This window comes from Lagenorhynchus albirostris, chromosome 2, assembly GCF_949774975.1.
Source record: "Lagenorhynchus albirostris chromosome 2, mLagAlb1.1, whole genome shotgun sequence".
Classification (NCBI taxonomy): Eukaryota; Metazoa; Chordata; class Mammalia; order Artiodactyla; family Delphinidae; genus Lagenorhynchus; species Lagenorhynchus albirostris.
The window spans coordinates 149,485,966-149,512,887 of record NC_083096.1 but is presented as its reverse complement, the minus strand read 5'-3'; the positions used below and the strand labels follow the sequence as shown (position 1 = coordinate 149,512,887).

Here is a 26,922-nt window from a genome sequence, read left to right as displayed (position 1 = left end):
CTTGTGTGTGGCTTTAATTATCACCCTGATTCTGACCTTGTAACATGGCTGCCTATCCCCAATTCCTGACTTTAGTTTGTGGGGCCCATCCGTACGCCTCTGCATCCCTGTGTAGCTAAGACTAGGAAGCTGTGACTACTCTCTTATCCCCCCAGGTATGTGTGCACATGTGTGTGTCTGTAACACAGAGACACCTGAGATATGTGGTAGATGTTGCTAGCAATCAATTCATCAACAGTGGCTGATTTTGTTGGGGTGCTGACTATATGACATTAAGCAAATGACTTTAAGCCTCATTTCCCTCTTTTATAAATATGAAGATAATACCTAAATGAGAGAAATATTTTAAGGACTGAATGAAGTGTGAAAGTACCCAGAATAGTATCTGGTACATGGTTGTTGCTCTGAAGACCAAACCCTAAGACTGTATGTCCTGCACAGATGGATTGGGTTCAAACACTACAAGAGATTAATTATAACTTTGGGTTTTTCTGAACAGGAAGGAAGTATTCAGCTTTAATTCTTCCTTTTAAGAAGATTAATTTCCTCTAGGTCTCTTAAACAGCTAGCAGGTCTAGCAGGTTAGGAAAAGGGAGAGAAAGACAATTTTTTCTGGGTTTCTGTGGTAAAGGAAACCAGGACTAATTCTGGTATGAACTTCCTGTCTCTCCAGGCTTCAGCTCAGAGAGCCAGCATATTGCTTCAGTTCACTACAGGACCGGTCTCCTTTTGGAGCAACTCCTGCTAAGCCAAACAAAAAGTTCCTAAGAGGCCAGCTTCCTTAGGCTTAGATCAGATAACACTATAAAAGAGGAGAAACTTTTAGCTCACCACTCAGCATCAAGAGCATCACAGTAACAATACTCAGTGTAAGCTCTCTCTGGCTCTGGACATAAAATCCAAGACATTTTTGAATTAAAATTTTCAAGACAGTCTTTGGAACATCCATCTGTCATACTGCATTCAGAAATGGATAAAAAGAACTTCTAAAGCATATATATGTATATCTTTTTATTTCTTTAAAGCAAAAAATAGAATCATATTACACTGAAAATACACGCTAATACTGCAACTTGCTTTTTTTAGTAAATATATCTTGGAAATCTTTCCATATCACCACACAGAGTTATACTTCATTCTTTTTAACAGTTGCACAATAATATAATTAATTACCCTGTTTAAATTGTTATAACTTTTCCCTGTTATGAAGGATGTTGCAAAGAACATTTTGCAATGAATATTTCCATACTCTTAAGTAAATATTTCTGTGGGATACATTCTTCAGGGAGGAACTGCTTAGTCAAAGAGTATATAATTTTAAGTTTTGATAGGTATCATCAACTACCCTACAAAAAGTTTATGTAAAACAGTATAAGAGAATTTCCCCACAGCTCTACTAGCTTATCACAAAATTTAAAAACCTTTGCCATAAAGACAGTATTCTAAAACTGTTTAACGTGCATTTTTATTTATAAGAGCAGGCATCTTTTCATATGTGTACTAGCTTTTTCTATGAACCAACTACCTATAACTTTTACCCATTTTTCTCGAGTCATTAGTCTTTTCCTTATTGATTTTAAAGTGCTCTTTGTAATGTGAGGAAACTAGTGTTTGGGCTATCCGGGTATTGCAAATATCCCCTCCCCCCACTTTTGTTGTTTATTTTTACACTATGTTTATTTGTGGGTTTTTTTGTTTTGTTTTGTTTTGTTTTTTTGCGGTATGCGGGCCTCTCACTGTTGTGGCCTCTCCCGTTGCGGAGCACAGGCTCCGGACGCGCAGGCTCAGCGGCCATGGCTCACGGGCCCAGCCGCTCCGCGGCACGTGGGATCTTCCCAGACCGGGGCACGAACCCGTGTCCCCTGCATTGACAGGCGGACTCTCAACCACTGAGCCACCAGGGAAGCCCTATTTGGTTTTACTTTCCCCCCACAATATAGAATTTTAAAACTTGTTATTAGTCAAACTTACCAATCCTCTTTTTTTTTTTAAATGGCTTCTAAGATTTATTTGATACTTAGAAAGCTTGAGTTAGTTCTAAGATCACATACTGATGAAGCTAAGTGCCTTAATGCACATGTAGACTAGCAGACATTCAGCAAAAGATATCAGCATCCAAGCCAAACAGTGGCATCCCTAAGGGAACTCCTGCCTCATCCTTATTACCCCAGGAACTACTCCTGGGCCTGTGCATTACTTCAACTGGTAAATGTTGAGACGTGGCAATGCTAGTCACCAAATAATGATGCAGTCAGATTTGCAATTTAGAAAGTCCTCTGGTAGTTTTGTGGAGGATGGATTAAAAGGGGAGAGCCTGGAGGCAGAAGACTACCAAGGAGAATGCTATATTAAGCCAGTTGAGAAATGATAGACTGTAAGCTAAAAATCAATATTGAAATACATTACCTTATTAATTTCTGCCCAGTTTTAGTGATGTATTTTGCCACTAAAGTTAATCTGAACCACTGATGTTAGTTCAGCTCAAAAACCATTCAATCCCTCCCTCCCTCCCACTGCTGCTGGAACATCTTCCAGCTGTCATGACACTCCTGCTGCCTGAAGTGCCCTTTTCCCATTTACTAAGACTGGGGATCTCTGGCTTTTTTTTTTTTTCTCTTGTTTCATAATGTAATTTTCTCAAGGTTACAGAGACAATGGCCTATAAGACTTTGTATTCATCTTGGTATCCTCAGCCTCCAACACAGCAGTTAGAATATATTTAGGTATATATTAAATGTCTGTTGCTTTGAATTTTAAAAAAATTGTGGTAAGTCCAATTCATTTTTTAAACTCTTAAAATCAATTTTTTTAATAAAGTTAACTTACATATAATAAAATGTACCTACTTTAAACATACGGTTCAATGAGTTTTGTCAAATGTATACTACTGTAATCACTACTCCAAATCAAGATATAGAGTACTTCCATCATCCCCCCAAAATTCCCTTGTGCTTCTAGTATACTATTATACTACTCTACTATACTCTCATACTACTTAGCACATTTTATTGTAATAATTTAACCTGTCCCTTTCTCCCTAAACTGTGAGCAACTTGAAGACAGAAACTCCATCTTTTTATCTTTAGCATCTAGCAACACAGTAGGTGATCAATTAAAAGTTCTTACTATGCACCAACTACTGCTCTAAGCTCTTTACAAGTATTTTTCACAACCACCACGTGTCAGGTACAATGTGTCCCAGATGAGGAAAGTGGGGTACAGAAAGGTAGACACCTGTCCAGGGTCACACAGCTCACTTACTAAACTTCTCTTGTCAAAGACAGTATAGGTTTTCTTTTCTCCACAGCTTTCCCATAGCTTTTCTACTTAGTCAACTGCAGAAATACTCGTCTCTTCTCTAACTACTGATGTACAAAATTACTTCTGCTGTCTAAACTGTCACCACATCTCCTTTCCTTCCATTCACCAAGCATATATTGAATGCCTTACCAATCCAGGTAGGTATCTAATGTCAAGGAATTTGGGTGGAAGACATTAACATGTAGACAACTAGAAAAATATACAGGGCAGAATGTTAATTTTCATAGGTGAAACAAAGGATTGCTAAAGCAGTCCTTTCTTAAAGCTATGTCTCCTAGGTTTACTTTTTCCTTTCCATCCCTAAAGGAGTCCTCATAGTCAGATTACTATAAATGCCTTTTACTTACCTTGAAAGAGTCTCTTTCCCATTTGGAATAGTCTATGTTCCCCTGCCAGGTTGAATCGTTGCTCATTCCATACGGGACTATTCTGTTTAAAGACCTGTAACTCCCTGCTCAGCTGTTAAGGCCTTGTACACACTGCTCCCACCAACCTGTTCAATCCCATCTCTCAAAGCTTTGAGACATAACCTCCACTATTCCAGCCAGGAATAAAGAATCTCCCTCAAGTACCATTCTAATTTGTCCTGCTGTGCTTTTATACTTTTCCTAATTCTATATTGAAATTTACCAATTTTCAATATAATGCCTTTAATCCCAACAACTCTGAGAAGTAAAGGGTAGATGGGGCAAAGAAGAGATAAGGGTCTCTTTAACAGATCTTGAGATGGGGAGGTAGTGGAGCTGAGGCTCTGTATACTTCCTTATTACAGCAAGCTCTGGGAAAGTCCCATTTGGCAGAGCTTCTGTGCTGGAGCCACAGAATCACCAAATTTAGGCTTGTCCTCAAGGAACACTACACTTGCCAGGTGTGGGAACTGCTAACTGCTGGTGGCCAAATGAGCTACAGCGGCCAGGATGAGGCTAGCTTTGTTGCAAAACTGTCTGCATATCCAGACACCAAAAGCTACAATCCCATTTGGTAGTGTTAAGGAAGTATTGTTAGATTTTTTTTTTTAAAGTGTGATAGTAATATTGAGGTATTTGTTTATGTTTTAGGGATATATACTGAAATATTTATAGATAATTACAACTGAAATAATTACAGATGAAATTATATCATAATGACTTGCTTTAAAATAATCCGGTGTGACACTAGCAAGATTGGCGGTAGCAAATATAAAAAAAAAAAAAAAAAAAAAAAAAAAAAGATTGGCCAGGGCTTCCCTGGTGGCGCAGTGGTTGACAGTCCGCCTGCTGATGCAGGGGACATGGGTTCGTGCCCTGGTCTGGGAAGATCCCACATGCCATGGAGCGGCTAGGCCTGTGAGCCATGACTGCTGAGCCTGCATGTCCGGAGCCTGTGCTCCGCAACGGGAGAGGCCACAACAGTGAGAGGCCTGAGTACCGCAAAAAAAAAAAAGATTGGCCATGAATTGGTGACTATTGAAGCTGTGTGATGGATACATGGGAGTTCATTACATCACTTTCTCTACTTTTGTATCTGTGTGAAATTTTCCATAGGAAAAGAATTTTTTAAAAAATCATGATCTCTACCACTATTATATCCCCTCTCAGCATGTCAAGGGCAGGATCTATTTCACAGGACTTCATTTTCATTTGGGCATAAAAAATAAACCCTTTAGGGACTTCCCTGGTGGCGCAGTGGTTAAGACTCCACGCTCCCAATGCAGGGGGCCCGGGTTCCATCCCTGGTCAGGGAACTAGATCCCACATGCATGCTGCAACTAACAGTTCACGTGCCACAACTAAGGAGCCCTCCTGCCGCAACTAAGGAGTGGGTGAGCTGCAACTAAGGAGCCTGCGAGCTGAAACTAAGACCCAGAGCAACCAAATAAATACAAAATAAATAAATAAATAAAAAATAAACCTTTAATGGCAAAGAGTTAACTTCATTTTTATAATATGGATAGCCTACACTGGTATGTGGAAAATGGGTCCTGGATCACTCTAATCTTGGTAGCAAGTTTCCTTGCTATTTAAAAAGCAAAGTCTCTACAATCCACTGTGGAGCTAAGGCTGTAAGTTCCATGAGGGCAGGGCCCATGTCTGCTTATTCACGATGGATCCCACAGTTGATCTAGCACAATGCCCGACTCATAACAGATGCTTAATAAATATGTGTTGATTGAATGAAAAAACAGAATAATAAATCAGAGAGGAGCAGGGCAATACTGTCCTGGTGAGAAAAAATAGAGAAACAATAATCCCTGGGAAAGCTTTCCAGGAGTCCAGATGATTTGTTTCACCACTGGCTCTACATGGGCCTTTCTGTAGTGGTTTAGCAGGTGTTGTAGGCAGGTGAGGGTTAGGATGCTGCAAGAAATATTATACTGGGCATGGAGGAACAATTCCTCTTCCCCTTAATATTCCTGTATATATCCCCTTAATATTCCTGAGTTTAAGTGCATGCTTAGCACTTAAACTCAGGTTCTCAGACTCCCTTCCCCAGCTGTTCTGAGGGAACTTGCTGCTGTGGTACCAGCCTGATTGCTTTCCAGTCTACCAGTACCATTCAAGGCAGAAACTTATCCAGCAGCCATCAAGGAAGACTAGCTGCTACTCTTCTTAACCATGCAGTTATTAAATCTTTTCCTTCCTGTTCCTCTGAGGACTCTAGTTGCATTTCCTATCAAAAATCCTTGAGATCAACCACAAAAGGAAGTTTTCTCTCTGGAAATCCACGTCCTATGATCTGCCAGACACAGTCTCTAGGAAGTATTTAAGGTCCACAGTTCTGTTATCAAAGCAAAATCAGGGAAAGTATCAAATTTTGTTTCTCTGCATTCATGAAACTTTATTCGATGTGAAGGACTTTTCCAAAATTGGAGGAAAACTTGCTCTTCTTTCTTTCCTCCTCTTGGGTAAGAGTCTGGCCCTTTGCTAAGAGGGCCCATCTACAGGATAATTGCCTAGGGAAAGGACATCTGCTTGGAGACAAATGACACCAGAGCTGAGGGGCTCACCCTTGCAGAATGAAGGAAAAAGAGCCTGAAACTGCAGAAAGATGCTTCATAAGTTACTATTAGTTTTATAAAAATAAATTACTGGTTTATCACAGCACAGGTCCCCAAAATACAAGCAGGAGACTCTGGTACCGACGAAATAACAGTATGCTGTAACATGAATTCATTTCTATAACAAACTGTGTTATTTATAACTGGTTATTGTCAAGGTTTAAAACTGTTAATTAAGTCACAGCGTAGCTTAAGTGCTATAGGTTTGACTCTATCCCCCTCCTTCTTACTTATTTTCCATTAGGAAGTCCACAACGTATTTTTTCAAGCAGTAGAGATGGGCGTCCACAAGGCCTGTGTGGAAACGTATTCTAGGGTGCCTGCGAAAAGAATAAGAGAGAAGAGGGTCACATGAGTTCTATCCTATTATTAGGTAGTAGGCATTAGAAACTTTATAAGGGTGAGAGACATGCTGCCTACACCCCACTCTGGGAAGACCAAGAAGGTGAATATCGGCTCTGATCCTACCACAGAAAAGTTTTTCTCTTTATATAAGCCCTTTCTCACACTTTATGAGGTCTTCAGGTTTCCAAAGACATTGAAAATTGGTGAGCCATCAAATCACTGACAAGTCATTCTTCTATTTTACTACAAATTCCTACCCACAATTCTTGTAACTAACATTTTCCTGCTTCTACTCCAACTGCCCCACTTCCTGCAGGCCATACTTTAGCCATGCTTTCCTCTAGTATTTGGCATGTATTACTCCATGTTCATAGAAGATGAAGTAAAATTCTATGAATATTTCCTAAGTCCCTACTCTTAATTATTCATTAGGGCTCTCCTCAGGTATACTTCCTCTAGAAAACCTTCCCTGACAACCCAAATTTGTGTTCCCACAACACTTGGTGCCCACCTCTACTAGATAACTTACCATACAGTAAAGTAACAGCTTACTTACTTATGCTCTTTCCCACTAGACTAATACAAGTTCCCTGAGGGCAGAGATTTATTTTTATAGTCTTAGCACTTAGCACTGTACCTCACACAGAATAAATATTTAATAGATAGCTGTTGAATAGACAAAGACTTGAATAAATTAGGTCAAATTAAGGCATTTGCCTAGTTGCTATTTAGTCTGCCATCTTTGGTTTCAGCCTTAAGAAATGTCATGCTTATAATATAATGTTCAAGGTCATTTTATTTAATAAAATAAATAAAAGATAGCTGAAGGAGAGGAGGGGAGGAGTAGGGTGGAAAAATGGCAATTCCGATCATAGGTGCCTGGTTGTCATTTTTCTTCTACTCTGTGTTACTCTGCTTTGACTGGCTTATAGTCTTTTTTTTTTTATAAATTTATTTATTTTATTATTTTATTTTATTTATTTATTATTTCTGGCTGTGTTGGGTCTTCATTGCTGCGCACGGGTTTTTCTCTGGTTGCGGCGAGTGGGGGCTACTCTTTGTTGCGGTGCACGGGCTTCTCATTGCAGTGGCTTCTCTTGTGGAGCATGGGCTCTAGGCGCGCAGGCTTCAGTGGCTGTGGCACGCGGGCTCAGTAGTTGTGGCTCGCGGGCTCTAGAGCACAGGCTCAGTAGTTGTGGCACATGGGCTTAGTTGCTCCACGGCATGTGGGATCTTCCCGGACCAGGGATCGAACCCGTGTCCCCTGCACTGAAAGGCGGTTTCTCAACCACTGCACCACCAGGGAAGTGACTGGCTTATAGTCTTAAGGAAAATTATTCTCATGGGATCTAGATACCCCAGAAGTAATTTATCAAATAGATTAAGATACACCACCCTGGGCTTCCACTCTTTTGGAAGAAGGGGGAACAAAACGCTTCCAAAAGAGCAAGAGAAGAGTCAGATTTCGGATCTCACACTCATAACCTACACAATCCCACTAAGCCAATTAATGTATACAATGAGGATGAAGAAGACAGTAGAAGATACATCCCAATTCTAACTTCCTGAGAGTATTGAGTACTAATAAATCCTTCAGGAAATAGAATTTTGCAAATCTGAATGTGGCTACTTGCCTTGTGGTGCCCAGGTTTCATCTGAAGTTCACACCCTGATAATTCTATCCCTTGATCTAACCAATCTGGAAAGTTGAACTCTCCTGTTCAGTTCCTTGGTTTACAAATTCCTTGAATCGTTCAACATACTCTACTTAAATTATTTCGTCCTTGCAACTACCTCATGAAGTAGATATATTACTCTCATATTTATAGCTGAAGTCAACTTGTATCATATACCCGGGAAAGGAATAACTTAAAAGTTTGAGTAATCATCTTCTAAACTGTTACCAATCCCTAGCTCATATGGCACTAACATTCATATAGCATTTTACAGTTTATAAACTTTTTTTCAGCTTTTTACTCTCATCACATAAAGTAGGTAAAACCAGAAAGTTCTTGCATTAAAAAAAATTTCCAAAAATTTAGCTGATATAATCAAGGCTAGAGATTTAGCTACAAATCTGGAATACAATGAAGGAACAGAGACGGGCAATTCAGAGATTATTTTCTTTCGCGTTAAATTTGTATTGAATGTGAATCTTGGGACCGGGAGATCAATGCCATTTAAGTTGCCAGAAAGGTTGTTTCCTTATTTTATTTTTTCTCATTTATTTATTTTTAAAATAAATTTTATTTTATTTTTGGCTGTGTTGGGTCTTTGTTGCTATGCGCGGGCTTTTCTCTGGTTGTGGCGAGTGGGGGCTACTCTTCATTGTGGTGTGTGAGCTTCTCATTGTGTTGCCTTCTTTTGTTGTGGAGCATGGGCTCTAGGCATGCAGGCTTCAGTAGTTGTGGCATGTGGGCTCAGTAGTTGTGGCTCACGGGCTCTAGAGCACAGGTTCAGTAGTTGTGGCACACGGGCTTAGATGCTCCGAGGCATGTGGGATCTTCCTGGAACAGGGCTTGAACTCATGTCCCCTGCACTGGCAGGCAGATTCTTAACCACTGTACCACCAGGGAAGCCCCCGTTTAATTGTTTTTAAATGGTATTAGAAATAAGAATTGATATTTTAAAAGAAAACAAAATAAACAATACCAAAAAACCTCAAAGAGGCACCGGCAAGATCTGGGTAACTGGTTGATTGCTCTGGGCCAAGAAGATGTTTTGGATTTGTATAAAATAAAGTAAGAAATCAGTAAATGGAAATGATAAGACATTTAGAAATAGTTATAATTTTATGTTAAAAAAATAATTTAAAACAAGTTGCCAACCATAGAAAAAGCTTATTACAATAAAAATAATATATATATATGAAAAATTTGTGGGAATCCTTTCAGTGATGAAAACTCAGAGGAATGGTATAAATTTTTTAATCTTCAAAGTCTACAGGATCTTCGAAAAGCTACCTAAGAAGCTTTTTCTTCTCTTCATCTAACATAAAAAGAATTTAAAACATGCTTTTAAAAGGTCTATTATAAAAAAAGAAAAGGAGAGTGGAGAAGAAAAGATCTTAGAAAAGAACAAATAATGGACAAAAATTTAAAAATCTAGAAAACCTAGGACAATATAAGCCATTAGGATTATTTTTATAGACCTATTTTTAAAATAGTAAGTTGTATATTTTAGAATTTTAATTTGCAATATTTAAAATTTAAGGGAAATCAAGCATCTTTTTATGATCTTAAAACAGGAATACCAATTTTTTTTTTTTTTTTTTTTTGTGGTACGCGGGCCTCTCACTGTCGCGGCCTCTCCCGTTGCGGAGCACAGGCTCCGGACGCGCAGGCTCAGCGGCCATGGCTCACGGGCCCAGCCACTCCACGGCATGTGGGATCCTCCCGGACCGGGGCACGAACCCGTGTCCCCTGCATCGGCAGGCGGACCCCCAACCACTGCGCCACCAGGGAAGCCCCTAAAATAATATTATTAATAATTGTTGTAATTACTACCTATTGGTTTTGTTCCTTGCTTTAAAAATTGGTATTCCTGGGCTCCTGCCGTGGAGTGGCTGGGCCCGTGAGCCATGGCCGCTGAGCCTGCGCGTCCGGAGCCTGTGCTCCGCAACGGGAGAGGCCGCGACAGTGAGAGGCCCGCGTACCACAAAAAAATAAATAAATAAAAAAAATAAAGATCAATGGCTTTTAAAGTATCTTCATAAAAGTCCTTAGCTGGTCTATATAATTTACTATTTTAACCATTTTCAAGTGTACAGTTCTGTGGCATTAACTACATTCACATTGCAGTGCAACTGTCACCAACAACCATCTCCAGCACTTTTTCATCTTTCCCAGTTGAAATTCTGTATCCATTAAATACTAACTCCCCATTCCCTTCTTCCTCCTAGCCCCTTGCAACCACCATTCTACTTTATGTCTTTATGATTCTGACTACTCTAGGAATCTCATATAAAAGGAAGCATACAATATCTGTCCTTCTTATGACTGGCTTATTTCACTTAACATAACGTCTTTACAATTTATCTATATTGGAGCATGTGTTAAAATTTCCTTCCTTTTGAACTCTGGATAATATTTCATTGTATGTATGTACCACATTTTCTTTATCGATTCATCTGTCTATGGATACTTGAGTTGCTTCCACTTTTTGGTTATTGTGAATAATGCTGCTATGAACATGAGTGTACAAATATCAATTTAAGTCTCTGCTTTCACACACACATTTCTTAAATTTTTATCATGGAAAATTTCAAACATACACAAAATAAGAGAAAAACATAATAAATTCCCATGTGTGCATCAAGTAGTTTCAACAATTATCAACATTTTCTAATCTTTTAAAATTTTTTGCTGTAGTATTTATTATAGGTTAAATTGTGTACCCCCTAAAAGATGTTGAAGTCCTAACCTATAGTACCTGTGAATATGACCTTATTTGGAAATATGACATCTGCAGATGATCAAGTTAAGGTTAGGTCATTAGAGGGCCCCTAATGCAGTACGACTAGTATAGTACCCTTAAAAAGGGGAAATCTGAACACAGAGACAGACATGCTTAGAGGGGAGACAATATAAAGACACGAGGAGAATGCTATCTATAAGCCAAGGATGCCTGAGGTTACCAGAAGCTAGGAGAGACGAGTGGAACAGATTCTCCCTCATAGACTTCAGAAGGAACCAACCCTGCCAATACCTTGATTTCAGATTTCTAGCCTCAAGAACTGTTAAGACAATAAACTTCTGTTGTTCTAGGCCACCCAGTTTATGGCGCTTTGTTATAGCAAACTAATATAGTATTTTAAAGCATATTCCAGACATAATGTCATTTTACTGTGAATATTCCAGTATGTGTAGTATGCATTTCCAACTGATAAGGACTTTGAAATATAATCATATGTCATTATTACACCTAATAAAATTATCAACGACTTCATAATATCATCTAATATCCAATCCAAATTCAAATTCAAATTTGTCTTTCCACAGTTAGTCTGTCTGAATCAGGATTCAATCAAAGCCTCACAATGTATTTGGCAATTTCATTTTAAAAAACTTCCCCTTCCTGGGACTTCCCTGGTGGCACAGTGGTTAAGAATCCGCCTGCCAATGCAGAGGACATGGGTTTGAGCCTTGGTCCGAGAAGATCCCACTTGTCACGGAGCAACTAAGTCCATGAGCCACAACTACTGAGCCTGTGCTCTAGAGCCTGCTTGCCTAGAGCCTGTGCTCTACAACAAGAGAAGCCACCACAATGAGAAGCCCACGCACCACAACGAAGAGAAGCCCCTGCTCGCCGCAACCAGAGAAAGCCTGCGTGTAGCAACTAAGACCCAACGCAGCCAAAAAAAAAAAAAAAAATAGTTCCCCTTCCTTATTCCCCTGACAAGCCACATGATTAGACAGAGCGGATCACCTGTCTTGTAGAACACTCCGTGTTCTAAATTTGGCTGGTTGCTTTGTTGGAGTGTCTTTTTTAAATAGCTTTATTGATGTATAATTTATATACCATAAAATTCACCTGTTTTAGGTGTACAATTGAACGAGTTTTAGAAAATTTACAGAGCTGTAAAACTATCACCACAATCCAGTTATAGAACATTTCTATCACCTAAATAAAATCTCACATGACTGTTTGCAACCAATAAATCCCCTCTCACCCTCAGTTTCAGACAATCACTAATCTGCCTCCTATCTCTATAGATTTGCCTTTTCCGTTTTTTAAAAAATTATTATAGGGACTTCCCTGGTGGTCCAGTGGGTAAGACTCCACACTCCCAGTACAGGGGGCCCAGGTTCGATCCCTGGTCGGGGAACTAGATCTGCGTATGTGCCGCAAGTAAGAGTCTGCATGCCACAACTAAAAGATCCCACATGCCTCAATGAAGATCTGTGTGCTGCAACTAAGACCCAGCGCAGCCAAAATAAATAAATAAATATTAAAAAAACTTATTACAGCCATTCTAGTGGGTGTAAAATAGCATCTCGTTGTTTAAATCTACATTTCTTTAGTGACTAACAATATTGAGAATCTTTTTATATTCTTATTAGCCATTTGTATATTTTCTTTGGTGAAGTGTCCATTAAAATCTTTTGCCTATTTTGAAATTGGGTTGTTTATCATCTCCTTGAATTCTAACAGTCCTTATGTTTTTATTTTCTTAATGGTGTCTTTTGAGGTTTGAATGGTGACTTTAATTTTGAGGATATAAAATTTATCAATCCTTCTTTTATGAATTATGTTATTGGTATTTTAACTAAGAATTCTTTCCCTAACCCAATTTCACAAAGATTTTTTTCTAAAACTTTTACAGTTTTAGCTCTTACATTAGGTCTGTAATCCATTTTCATTTTTGTGTATGGAGAGAGGTTAGGGTCTAAGTTAATTTTTTTGCATGTGAATATCAAATTGTCCCAGCACCATTTGTGTAAAATACTATCCTTTGCTCATTAAGTTGCTTTGACATCTCTGGTGAAATTCAATTGACCATAAATGTAAGGGTATATTTTTGCACTCTCAATTCTGTCCCACTGCTCTGTATGTCTATCCTTCTGCCAGTACCATACTGTCTTGATTACTATAGCTTTATAGCAAGTTTTGAATTGGAGAAGTATGAGTTCAACTTGTCAATTTCTACAAAAACTTTACTGGGATTCTGATGGGTTTGTGTTGAATCTAAAGATCAGTTTGGGGAGAAATGCCATCTTAACAATATTGAGTTGGGATTAACATATACACACTGCTATACATAAAACAGATAACCAATAAGGACCTATACTGTACAGCACAGGGAACTATACTACATATATATAACTGAATTACTGTGCTGTACACCTGAAACTAAAATTAACTATATGTCAATAAAAAAATAAAAATATTAACCTTAAAAGAAAAAAAACCCAATATTGAGTCTTCCAATCCAGAAACACTGGAATGTGTTTCCATATACTTAAACTTTATTTCTCTTGCCTTTTGCCTCATTGCAGCCGAGAAAGCAAGATGGTTCACCAGCAGCTGTACTGGAGCCATCCAAAAAAATTTGGTCATGGTTCTCGCTCTTGCCGCATCTGCTCAAGCCGGCACAGTACGATCCAGAAATATGGCCTCAATATGTGCTGCCAGTGTTTCCTCCAGTACATGAAGGACATCAGCTTCATTAAGTTGGACTAAGTGAACTTCCTTGAATGGGTCATCCAGGACATCTACCTTATGCAGGCACAATGCTAGCTCTTTGTATATAAAATAAAAAATTTAAACTTAAAAAAAAAACCCACAAACTTTATTTCTCTCAGCATGGTTTTGTAATTTTCAGTATTATGTCTTGATCTTCTATTAAATTTATTCCTAAGTATTTTATTCATTTTGATGCTATTATAAATGGAATTGTTTTCCTATAATTTTATTTTTATTGTCCATTGACAGTATATGGGAATATAATTGACTTTTGTACATTGATCTTGTACCCTACAACCTTGTTGAACTCTTATTAATGCCAGTAGTTTTGTGGATTCCTTAAGATTTTCTACATATAGGATCATGCTGTCTACAGATAAAGGTAGTTGTACTTCTTCCTTTCCAATCTGAATGCCATTTATGTCTTTTTCTTGCCTGAATGAACTGGCTATAATATTAAATAGAAAAAGCCAGAGAGGCCACTCTTGCTTTGTTCCCATCTTAAGGGAAAACATTCAGTCCTTCACTATTAAATATGACATTATTTAAGTTTTTTGTATTCTGTAAGTTTTTTGTAGATACCCTTTATCAGGCTGAGGCAGTTCCCTTCAATTCCCAGTTTGCTGAAAGTTTTTTTTTTTTTTCTAACTTATTTTATTTTTGGCTGTGTTGGGTCTTCATTGCTACGCACAGGCTTTCTCTAGCTGTGGTGAGTGGGGGCTACTCTTTGTTGTGGTGCATGGGCTTCTCATTGCAGTGGCTTCTCTTGTTGCAGAGCACAGGCTCTAGGCGTGTGGGGTTCAGTAGTTGTGGCATGTGGGCTCAGTAGTTGTGGTGCATGAGCTTAGTTGCTCCACAGCATGTGGGATCTTCCCAGACCAGGGCTTGAACCCATGTCCTCTGCACTGGCAGGCGGATTCTTAACCACTGTGCCAACAGGGAAGCCTTGTTGAAAGGTTTTATCATGAATGGGTGGTGCATTTTTAAAAATGTTTTTTTCTGTGTCTATTGAGATAATCATGTAGTTTTTAATCTTTTATTCTATTAACATAGTATATTAATTGTTTTTCAGATATTAAACTAATCTTGCACCCTTAGGATAAATCTCACTTAGACATGGTTGCTGGATTCATTTTGCTAATATTCTGTTGAAGATTTTTTCACCTATATTCATAAAGGATATTGGTCTTGTGTTTTATCTAGCTTTGGTAGCAAAGAGTTATACTGGTCTCATAGAATAAGTTGGGAAGTATTCCTTCTTTTATTTTCTGGAAGACTTTGTGAAGGATTGGTATTATTTCTTTTTAAAATGTCTGATAGAATTCACTAAAGAAGCCATCCTTACATTTTGAAGCCTCAAAGATGTTTCTTTGTTGAAAGATTTTAAATTACTAAGTTGATTTCATTAATTGCTCTAGGTCTACTCAGGTTTTCTACTTCTTCTTGAGTCAGTCAAGATGTATAGCACATGATCCTTGTGGCTCAGACTATAGCACACTGATTAACCCAGGACTCTCCTATGCTCTCAACTCACATCTGTTCTCAGTATATTGCTATGTGTGAGCTTTTTTTTTTGGCTGCGCCATGCAGTTTGCGGGATCTCAGTTCCCCAACTAGGGATCGAACCCAGGACCCTGCAGTGAAAGTGGCGAGTCCTAACCACTGGACCACCAGGGAATTCCCTGTATGTGAACTTTAACCCAATACTCTAATTGATTCTAGTTACTTAAGGGAAGGAACGACTGGAACCACCATCTGCTGAATAGTTATTATGTGCCAGGCATTTTGCAATGTGCTTTCACATCTTCACAACATCTCCATCTTCCTTTTACAGATTAGGAAAACATATACTCAGAGAGGTTAAGTAAGTTTCCTAGGTCACAGAGGTAGACAGTAGTAGAACTGGGATGGAAATGTAGGTATTTGTGACTTTAAGGCTTTTCTATTACCTCATAAGGTCTCTCAAGCGACTTCTTTCTTTTCTCCATATATAATCCTAGGAGTTCTATATAGATGAAGCACTGTTCCAGTCTCACATCTAAATCCAAGGCAAGAAAGGTAGAATGCCTGGCTGTAACTGAAAAAAAAAATCCCTGCTTTTGTACTTGTTCCCTTGCTGAATACCCTATTTAGGAGTTCATCAACCACTAGTACCATTCAAGAAGGAATTTGCTAAGGAATGGGGTTCTAAGTGTTGACCTAAGACAAGCCTAGAGGAACTCTTTATCATTCTGCTTCCAAGTTTCTAAGCAGATGTTAAGAAATGCTATCAGAGAAACAGCTGCCTGTTTGGGGCAAATTACTTTTAAATGTCAAGGAGTTCAAAGACCAAGCTGTACCCGTGTTTCATTTCAATATTTACTTACCCAAATTTTCTCCTCATATTAACAACTCGAAGTAATGTGTGTGAGGGACAAAGGTTTAAGATCTCCAGAGAAGCTGGAAGAAAGACTGCCATATGGACACTAGTCTTCAGGATTATGCAGGACTGAAGACTCAAGATTTTTCTGACAGCTTTGCTTTAACTCAAAGAAAACTGAACACAGAGCTATGTGTACCACCAACATCGTACAAAACAAAACAATGTAAAATTACAGAGCTAGGGAATAAAAAAGCAGTTCAGAAAGGCAGCCCAGAAAGAAAGAAATATATCCATGAAAGAGAAGATAAATACTGAAAAAAAAACCCACCCAACCCCCCCAAACCAAGTAATTACTATGGTTAAAATCATACCAGTTTTCTCCCTAGCAGAATAAACTTAAGAATTTAAATGCCCAAATCTCTTAATAACTCTAAAAAAAGGTCTGAGTTCCTTTAGTTAATAATAAGATCTATAACCCCCACGCCCAACCCCAAAGATCTTAAGGGATTCAGATGCTCATTTCCTTTAAATCTGTAGAATAGAGACAAAACTCCCTCCCCAGAATCATCATGTGTGCAGGAGAAACTGAGTTGTTTTTATCCTGTTCATTGCATAAGTTATAGCAAAGGCCAACTGGGAGTTCTATTCCCTGACATGCTCATAGTACAACGCTCATTACCTAGAAGAATGAGTAGAAAAAGGCAGATAGGTAAAGAAACAGATTATGGTAATTGCATGTTTAAAAAGTAAAATTCATCTAGACCTCCATGTGGACACACTATTAGACTTCCAGCACTGCTATGAATGGGACTGCAAGGATTTTTAGCCTAGTGGGAGAACTAGCATATATGCTGAGACAGTCCACAACAACCTAGTGAAGAAAGAAAGCCTCCACTAACCTAAACTGAGTATGTCCTAATAGTTTATATGGCTATACAGAATGACTTTTTCCAAACCAAACCGAGTCCAAATTTGGGGACAGGAGAATAGCAAGGAATGGGAACAGAATGACGAAAATTCAATTGGACAAAAACTCAAAATACAGAAGAAACTCTAACATACGCTTCTCTTTGCATAAATATAAATGTTGACAGGTGAAGGAAATGTCATGGATACCTCCTGAATTCAGATGCCAGGATATCTGAAACTTGAAACAATGACTCATAAGAACCAGAAGCAACAATTCCAAAGAGGATAAAAGCCTCCTATGACAACTTAGCCATCTTGAAGCGTTCAATGCAACAACATAAACAACTTCTCTCTTTGAAGACCTTCAGAAAATCACCTTCTATTTTATTTGGCAATCTTAAACATGTTCCAACAAAGAAGCATCTTCTCTCCCACTAGAAGAGCCAGAGCTAATTCCCTACTGCCTAATCATTACAATTTAAAAGAAACTAGAGACCAGGGTGTGCTTGAAACAACCAAGGTTGCTCATAAGTAGAGGAAAGAGAGTGATCTATGAAGCATGGCTACTTACTAGTTATCTATAATTCTAATGAGACAAATTTTGGAGTAAGCACCTATTATATAACTACCTGGTAGCTGTTTTATAGGAAGGCACCTGCCATACCACCCCAAATGCTTGATCTTGTTGGCACTGTAAGTTGCAGGAATGACAGATTGTTGATCATCAGGAGTGCATATGGAGTTACCAAACCAAAGGTCTGCCTATGCAGCAGAGTGAGCTATAGTGCTCAGATCCTCTCCAAGAAAAGCAGTTGTATTGAAGTGGAGGCCCTGGACTCAAAGCAGCAGAGACTGCTAGAGCTGGAAGAGTTCTTAAGAGTTCTAAGTGCTGTTCCTCATTGTACCGAGAGAAAAACGGAAATGATTTTAGTCCATGTCAAAAACAAATCACTTGGACTTCCCTGGTGGTGCAGTGGTTAAGAATCCACCTGCCAATGTAGGGGACATGGGTTCGAGTCCTGGTCCAGGAAGATTCCACATGCCGCGGAGCAACTAAGCCTGTGAGCCACAACTACTGAGCCTGCGCTCAAGAGCCCACGAGCCACAACTACTGAGCCTGCGTGCCCCAACTACTGAGCCCAAGTGCCACAACTACTGAAGCCCACGCACCTAGAGCCCTCCTCCGCAATAAGAGAAGCCACCGCAATGAGAAGCCCGCATACCACAACGAAGACCTAATGCAGCCAAAAATAAATAAATTAATTAATTAAAAAGAAAAAAGTCACTTCACTCCTCTACGAGACAGTCCCTAGCCTATATTCATTGAACACCTACTATATTCCAGGCACTTGGGATACAGAAGTGAACAAAATGGACATGATCCCTGCATGAAGCTTAGAGTTGAATGGAAAATCAATTATTGCCAAGTATGCAATAGTTGTGAAAGGCGAGCACAGAGTATTATGGACGCATATAATGGGGGACCTAGCCCAGGGTGGAAGATGACAGGAAGCTTCCCTTTAAGCTTAAACCTGAAAGAAAAGCAGGAGTTAGCCAGGTGAAAGGGGTGGAGAAAATGAGATGGGCACTCTGGGCAGAGAAAATAGTACATGCCAAGACTCTGAGGTAGACTGGTGAGTATGAGGAACTAAAGTCGCCCAGGACTGCTAAAACAAAGAAAACAAGACGGAGAGAGGCACAAGATGAGGCTGGAGAGGTTTCAGGCCCTGTTAAGGATTTCTGTTTTTATTCTCATCTTGAGACTAATGACCACTTGTATTCTGTGATATCACTGGCTTAATAGTGAGCTAAGTCAAAGCTGAAAGGCAGCTTGGTGTAGTAAAAAGAGCACTGGACTAGGAGCCAGGATTCTAGTTCTGGCTTCATCACTTAAATATGGCATAATCTTTCTTCATGTCAGTTTCTTTGTTATAAAATGGAATATTGTGCTTCACAGAGTCAGAGAGTTTTCTGGAGCTGCTTCGGGAACTGCTACAGGAAACCTGAATCAGAATAAATCCCTGTTCTGCGTTTCATATCTCAGGCTTCTATGTAAGATTTTACTTAAAGAAAAAGTTCCACTTCCTTAAGAGAAAATTGGAAAATTATTGCAATTTTTAATCTTAGATAATATATTCATTAATTTGACAAACATGGAGGCCATGGGTCTCCTTGCTGCAGAGTTATTAGGATGATCAAAAATTATGCACTTAAAGTGTGTTGCATGGTATTTGCCATATATTAGGCACTCATTAAATGATAACTATTATTATTATTATTATCATCATGGGCCAAGTACCATGCTTGGTACCAGGGACACACAGCTGAAATAGACGGACGTTGCCTTTAGGAACTCATAATCTAGTAGAGAAGACTATGTGTTAATCTATTGTGTATAATGTGATAACAGTGTAGGAAGCTAGAACAGAAAAAGATGCAGTGAGCTGTCTAAGGGAGCAGGGATAGGATAAGGTTTCATAGCCTGAGGTTGGTTCTGAATGCTGAGGAGAAATCTGCTACGCAGACAAAGCAGGAAAAGGATATTTCAGATTGAGGAACTAGCATATACAAAGGCAAACAGGTATGAAAAACAAAACAAACAACAAAACCTAAGATACAATGATAAAGGTTAAAGCTGGAGGGGTAGCCAGAGGCCAGATTATGGAGAGCCGCCTACAATGCTTAGATGTCATGTTAAAGAGCTTGGATTTTGTCTCTTAGGTGATGGAAAAACCATGGAAAGTTACTGTTTCAAGGAAATACATATACATGGTATGCTGGCTTATGTATTAACTTAGCTGATCTGGAATTATGTTATGCAAAATTCTCTTCTCTGAATCGTTCTGAGTTAGCAATGGCTACAAGAGATATTCTGTGTGACATTTAGAAGGCAGAAGGAAAGCTGCAGACACATTTTTTAATGCTCTGAAGGTCAATGGATGGTGCTACGTATTATGGCAACCTGTGTATGTCACTGAGATGCCAGCTCACCTAGCAGGCAGAGAACAGTACCCAGACCTGCAGCTCCTCCGGAACCTACCAGATATCCTCCTTCAGCTTCTCTGGAATCCTGAGCCAAGCACTGTGTAGCTCTGTGGTGAAGGATGTCAGTTCTCCTGCAGATCACCCACAATAATGAAGCTAAAAGTGGTGAGAGACAGATGTGGGTTCCTGTTTGTTCTTGCTCTTGTCTACATCCAGCTTTCCTTCTGACTGTTGGTCTAGCTGACTGATAGCGATTTCAGGCTCAACACTATACAGAAGCAACAACATGCACACAGAGCTCTACCAACTTCCACAATTGCAAAATAATCCCTTATTCTATATCACTCATAGCAGCTCTACTTCTCTGATATAGAAATTGCTACCAGAAGTGGTCCTGGAAGAACAGAACCTTAAGGATGGGTTTGCTGAATTGGTTCTGTGTCATCTGGACTTAGTTCTTTGATTTGATTAGGTTCAAAGGCCTTTCAACTGACTGATGACACCCATCTAGATTAACCAGGATAATTTCCCTCACTTAAAATCAACAGATTGTTGGGCTTCCCTGGTGGCGCAGTGGTTGAGAGTCCGCCTGCCGATGTAGGGGACACGGGTTCGTGCCCCGGTCCGGGAAGATCCCACATGCCGCAGAGCGGCTGGGCCCGTGAGCCATGGCCGCTGAGCCTGTGCATCCGGAGCCTGTGCTCCGCAATGGGAGAGGCCACAACGGTGAGAGGCCCATGTACCGCAAAAAAAAAAGAAAAAAAAAAATCAACAGATTGTTGATATTATTAACCACATCTATAAAATACCTTCACAGTAACACCTAGGTTAATATTTGACTGAAAAAACTAGGGATTAGAGCATAGCCAAATTGACACATAAAATAACCACCTCATAGACTGATGAGAACCACATGTCTAACATTAATACGGAGATCAACAAAGCCTTCCTAGGCAGGATTACACTGCTGCTCACCCTCCCTGTCATCTTAACCCAGAGTGCCGGAACCTGCTGAAGCGTGGAACATCCCTCACCTTCCCCAAGAGGTGCTTGATACAGCAATATGCATAGCTCCATTGACAAAAGGCTCCTATTCAGAGACAAACCCTGGAAAGAGAGTTGTCTCTCCCAAATTATCCTTCCAAGCTGCCTGGTCCACTATGTCTGAAGAATTTAATAAAAAAGAGTTACCATCCTCTATAGAATGGTATAGAGGATGAAAACTGACACATTAATTTGCACTCCACTCAGTCCCACTGGCCTAGCTAATATGAACTTCCAGCAGGTCCACCTTTCAGTCCTCATTCTCCAAGGAACATGAAGCAACATTCCCATTATCTTTAGGTCCAGTTCCCAGCTGGCTGCGTAGATAGAGAGAGGCAAAGGCCCAGTGAAGGATCACTCAGGGGTTCATCCCTCAAGCCTTGGTTCCAGCTCTTGCATGGCTAGAGTTACATCATATTCGGAAGATTTTACAAGACAACCTGCTCAGGCACTCCCACCCTTTGGGGTTCAACAGTTGGGTAAATAAATTTCTCTTGAGTGGTAGATGTGCTAGGCACTGAGCTGTATTAAGTATATAAATACAGAATGAAACACAGCTCTAATCTAGTAATCACTTTATTGTTTGTAAACCTGTAAGACTTCCCTTTGCTTTTATTAAACCTTTTCATATTATTCTCTGTGCTTCAGAGAAACTGCGTAACTCAGTTACTTTTGCTTTCCTTTCTCTGTGTCTTTGCTCATGTGGTTCTTTCTGGAATGTCTGCCTCTACTCGTGTGCCACTACTCCCAACATGTATAAATCCTTAAAGCTCCAGCCTCAAATGTAATTTTCTCCTTAAAAAATTCCCAGATTCTCCTAATCTACTGAGGTTTTTTTTTCCCTTTCTAAATACTTATGGAATTCTACCGGAGAAATCACTTATAGTACTAACGTTCTATTCTGCATTGTGTATATCTATCACCTCTTTCGGGGAAGGAAGATTTGAGACTTGATCATCATAGCAGCACATTGTGTCCAGAACAGTGTACTACATGGCAGGCACTAAATACTTACTGAATGTCCAGAAGAGTACACATTCTAATAAGAGATATAGACTCATCAGAAACAAATATTAGAGACTTCAGGAGGGTCCTGACGAGTTTGGGTGTACTTCAGAATATTCCTGGTTGGTCCAGGAGAGTTGGCAAGGTTAGATGCACAGTAGGGAGTGGGAAGAAAGGGGTAGGAATGGGACAAACTACTGAATGATACAGTTAGTCCTAGTATGACAGGCCCCCTAAAGTCAGGGTAGCAGCTATTAGCTAGCTATGCTGAGGACCTCCTCCCAACCTCACTTCCACCTTAGGGACTGCCTAACATGCAATATGGCTCATATAACCTTAAAACGTTCTCAGTTTTTCCCAAGTTAAAATACTCTTTTTCAAACTTTCCTTCTCCTCCTTCTAGTTCAACTTCTATCCTTCACAGCCAAATTTCTCAGAAGCATAGTCCAACATGCTGTCACCATTTAACATCTTCCACTCTACCCACTTTGATAAAGTCATTAATGACTTCCATTTTAGTAAAATACAGTGATCATTTAAAAATTATCATCTTGGGCTTCCCTGGTGGCGCAGTGGTTGAGAGTCCACCTGCTGATGCTAGGGGACACGGGTTCGTGCCCCGGTCCGGGAAGATCCCACATGCCACGGAGCGGCTGGGCCCGTGAGCCATGGCTGCTGAGCCTGTGCGTCCGGAGCCTGTGCTCCGCAACGGGAGAGGCCACAACAGTGAGAGGCCCGCGTACCACAAAAAAAAAAAAAAAAAAAAAAAAATTATCATCTTAGCAAACCTCACAGCCACATTCAACACTACTGTTACTTTCTTCCTCTGGCTTCTGTGACACACGTTCTCTTGGTTTTCCTTTTCTCTTTCTCTCTCTGACTTAAATTCCTTTGGAAGCTCATGATCCTCTAGCTGGCGTAAGCCTGTTCCTAACCCTCTTTCCTCCTCATTCTGTGCTCTTCCAAAGAGATTTCATCCGTGCCCATATCTTCACTCATCATCTATGTATCAGTAATTACAAATTTTTATCTTAGGCATAGTGCTAACCTCTGAGCTCCAAGTATATATTGGGTTGCCCAAAAAGTTCCTTTGTTTTTTTTGTTTTTTTAAAAACACCTTTATTGGGGTATAATTGCTTTACAATGGTGTGTTAGTTTCTGCTGTATAACAAAGTGAATCAGCTATATATATATATACACACATCCTCATATCTCCTCCCTCTTGTATCTCCCACCCTCCCTACCCCACCCCCTCTAGGTGGACACAGAGCACCCAGCTGATCTCCCTGTGCTATGCAGCTGCTTCCCACTAGCTATCTATTTTACATTTGGTAGTGTATATATGTCTGTGCCACTCTCTCACTTAGTCCCAGCTTACCCTTCCTTCTCCCCGTGTCCTCAAGTCCATTCTCTACATCTGCATCTTTATTCCTGTCCTGCCCCTAGGTTCTTCAGAACCATTTTTTTTTTTTTTAGATTCCATACATATGTGTTAGCATACGGTATTTGTTTTTCTCTTTCTGACTTACTTCACTCTGTATGACAGTCTCTAGGTCCATTCACCTCGCTACAAATAACTCAATTTCATTTCTTTTTATGGCTGAGTAATATTCCATTGTTTATATGTGCCACATCTTCTTTATCCATTCATCTGTCATTGGACACTTAGGTTGCTTCCATGTCCTGGCGATTGTAAATAGAGCTGCAATGAACATTGTGGTACATGACTGTTTTTGAATTATGGTTTTCTCAGGGTATATGCCCAGTAGTGGGATTGCTGGGTCGTATGATAGTTCTACTTTTAGTGTTTTGAGGAACCTCCATACTGTTCTCCGTAGTGGCTGTATCAATTTACATTCCCACCAACAGTGCTAGAGGGTTCCCTTATCTCCACACCCTCTCCAGCATTTATTGTTTGTAGATTTTTAAATGATGGCCATTCTGACTTATGTGAGGTGATACCTCATTGTAGTTTTGATTTGCGTTTCTCTAATGATTAGTGATGCTGAGCATCTTTTCATGTGTTTGTTGGCAATCTGTATATCTTCTTTGGAGAAGTGTCTGTTTAGGTCTTCTGCCTATTTTTGGATTGGGTTGTTTGTTTTTTTGATATTGAGCTGAGCTGCATGAGCTGCTTGTATATTTTGGAGATTAATCCTTTGTCAGTTGCTTCGTTTGCAAATATTTTCTCCCATTCTGAGGGTTGTCTTTTCATCTTGTTTATGGTTTCCTTTGCTGTGCAAAAACTTTTAAGTTTCATTAGGTCCAGTTTTTGTTTAGTTTTATTTCCATTTCTCTAGGAGGTGGGTCAAAAAGGAACTTGCTGTGAGTTATGTCATGGAGTGTTCTGCCTATGTTTTCCTCTAAGAGTTTAATAGTGTCTGACCTTACATTTAGGTCCTTAATCCATTTAAAGTTTATTTTTGTGTATGGTGTTAGGGAGTGTTCTAATTTCATTCTTTTACATGTAGCTGTCCAGTTTTCCCAGCACCACTTATTTATTTATCTTATATATATATATATATATATTTAAAATTATGTACTTATTTATTCATGGCTGTGTTGGGTCTTCGTTTCTGTGCGAGGGCTTTCTCTAGTTGTGGCAAGCGGGGGCCACTCTTCATCGTGGTGCACAGGCCTCTCACTATCGCGGCCTCTCTTGCTGCGAAGCACAGGCTCCAGACGCGCAGGCTCAGTAATTGTGGCTCACGGGTCCAGTTGCTCCGCGCCATGTGGGATCTTCCCAGACCAGGGCTCGAACCCATGTCCCTTGCATTGGCAGGCAGATTCTCAACCACTGTGCCACCAGGGAAGCCCCCAGCACCAGTTACTGAAGAGGCTATCTTTTCTCCAGTGTATATTCTTGCCTCCTTTGTCAAAGATAATGTGACCATATGTGCGTGGGTTTATCTCTGGGCTTTCTATCCTATTCCATTGACCTATATTTCTGTTTTTGTGTCAGTACCATACTGTCTTGATTACTGTAGCTTTGTAGTATAGTCTGAAGTCAGGGAGCCTGACTCCTCCAGCTCCGCTTTTCTTTCTCAAGATTGCTTTGGCTATTCGGGGTCTTTTGTATTTCCATAAAAATTGTGAAATTTTTTGTTCTAGTTCTGTGAAAAATGCCATTGGTAGTTTGGTAGGGATTGTACTGAATCATTTCCTTTGGGTTTTTCTGTAACATCTTATGAAAAAGCTAAAGGAACTTTTTGGCCAACCCAATATATAAAGCTTCCTACTTTAAGACATCTTTGGGCTTCCTTAGTGGTGAAGTGGTTGAGAGTCTGCCTGCCAATGCAGGGGACACGGGTTCTATCCCTGGTCTGGAAGGGTCACACATGCCATGACACGGGTTCTATCCCTGGTCTGGGAGGATCACACATGCCACAGAGCAACTTGGCCCGTACATCACAACTACTGAGCTTGCACTCTAGGGCCTGTGAGCCACAACTACTGAGCCCCCGCGCCTCGACTACTGAAGCCCGCATGCCTAGAGCCCGTGCTCAGCAGCAAGAGAGGACACCACAGTGAGAGGCCTGTGCGCCACAATGAGGAGTAGCCCCCGCTCGCTGAAACTAGAGAAAGCCTGCATGCAGCAGCGAAGACCCAGTGCAGGCAAAAAAAAAAAGACGTCTTTACCTGGACGCCTTAAAAACACCTCAAATTCAGCCCAAATGTTGGATCTCACCTCCACAAACTCAGTGTTCCCTATCTCACTATATATCCTGTAGCTCAAACCAAAATGTGAGTCATTCCTGACAACTTTCCACACCTCAGCACCAAGGCTCAATCACACACCAAGTCCTCATATTTTACCTGTGAAATCCTTCTCTAATTTATCCACTTTTCTTTGTCTCCACTGTCAATGCCATAGTCCAAATTACCATTACTTCTCCTGGATTACTATAATACCCTCCCTTACCTGGTCTCGCTACAACCTCTCTTACCCAACTCCAATCCATTCTTCACACTACATCCAAAGTTACCTTTTCAAAGGGCAATTTGATCATGTCATTCTCCTACTTAAAATCCTTTGGTGGTTAGGACTGTGGTAGATTATTTTCAAAAACGGCCACAATTATTCCCCTCTCTGAACCCACAACTCTTTGTAAAGTAACTCTGCAGTTCCTCCCATTAAGAGGTAAAGTTTATTTTCCCACCCCATGAGTCTGGGCTGGCCTTGTGACTGCTTTGACCAAAAGAATATGGTAGGAATGATGCTGTTTCAGCCCTTTCTCCAATATATAAGACTGAAAGGTCTTACTAGGCTCTGTCCTTAAAAATTCCATGCCAAGAGTACATTCAAACACAAGATGACATGCTGGCTCCATTAATGTCCTCTTCCAACAAATTTATTTGGCTCCTACTTATGTTAGGGTACGTATTAGATCCTAGGGTTAATAAGACAAATAAAATACAATTGTTGTCCTCATGTAACTTATAGTCCAGAGCAACAAAAGTTACAGATGTTTTCTAGAATCTGTATAGTATATAGAAGAATACAAAGGAAGAAGGGTCAATTTTGTCTAGGACAAAGACAGTCAGGAAAAGCTTCAAAGAGAAGTGATATTTTAGCTGAGTCTTGAAAGAAGAGCAGGTATTTAGCCAGGGATGGAAAGGGTAACTTCGGTTGAAGGGGTTCCAGGAATGATGAAAGCAAAAGGACAGAGGTGTAAAAGAAATGCATAAGTCAGAGAAGTAAAAGCAACTCTCCATAGCCATATGGTGG

General features: G+C 39.9%; 2 protein-coding genes across 2 annotated transcripts in view; one reads left to right on the top strand and one right to left on the bottom strand.

The window, feature by feature from the left end:
- EIF2B3 (eukaryotic translation initiation factor 2B subunit gamma) overlaps positions 1 to 26,922 on the bottom strand; it is a 169,278-nt gene that overhangs the window by 46,559 nt on the left and 95,797 nt on the right. Inside the window, exon 6 of the mRNA XM_060140215.1 lies at positions 6,589 to 6,678. Coding sequence (XP_059996198.1) covers positions 6,589 to 6,678 — 90 coding nt within the window. The remainder of the gene's footprint in view (positions 1 to 6,588; positions 6,679 to 26,922) is intronic.
- Positions 13,706 to 13,885, top strand: LOC132516228 (small ribosomal subunit protein uS14-like). The gene has a single exon (XM_060142632.1). The coding sequence runs from the start codon at positions 13,715 to 13,717 to the stop codon at positions 13,883 to 13,885; it is 171 nt and encodes a 56-aa protein (XP_059998615.1). The 5' UTR covers positions 13,706 to 13,714.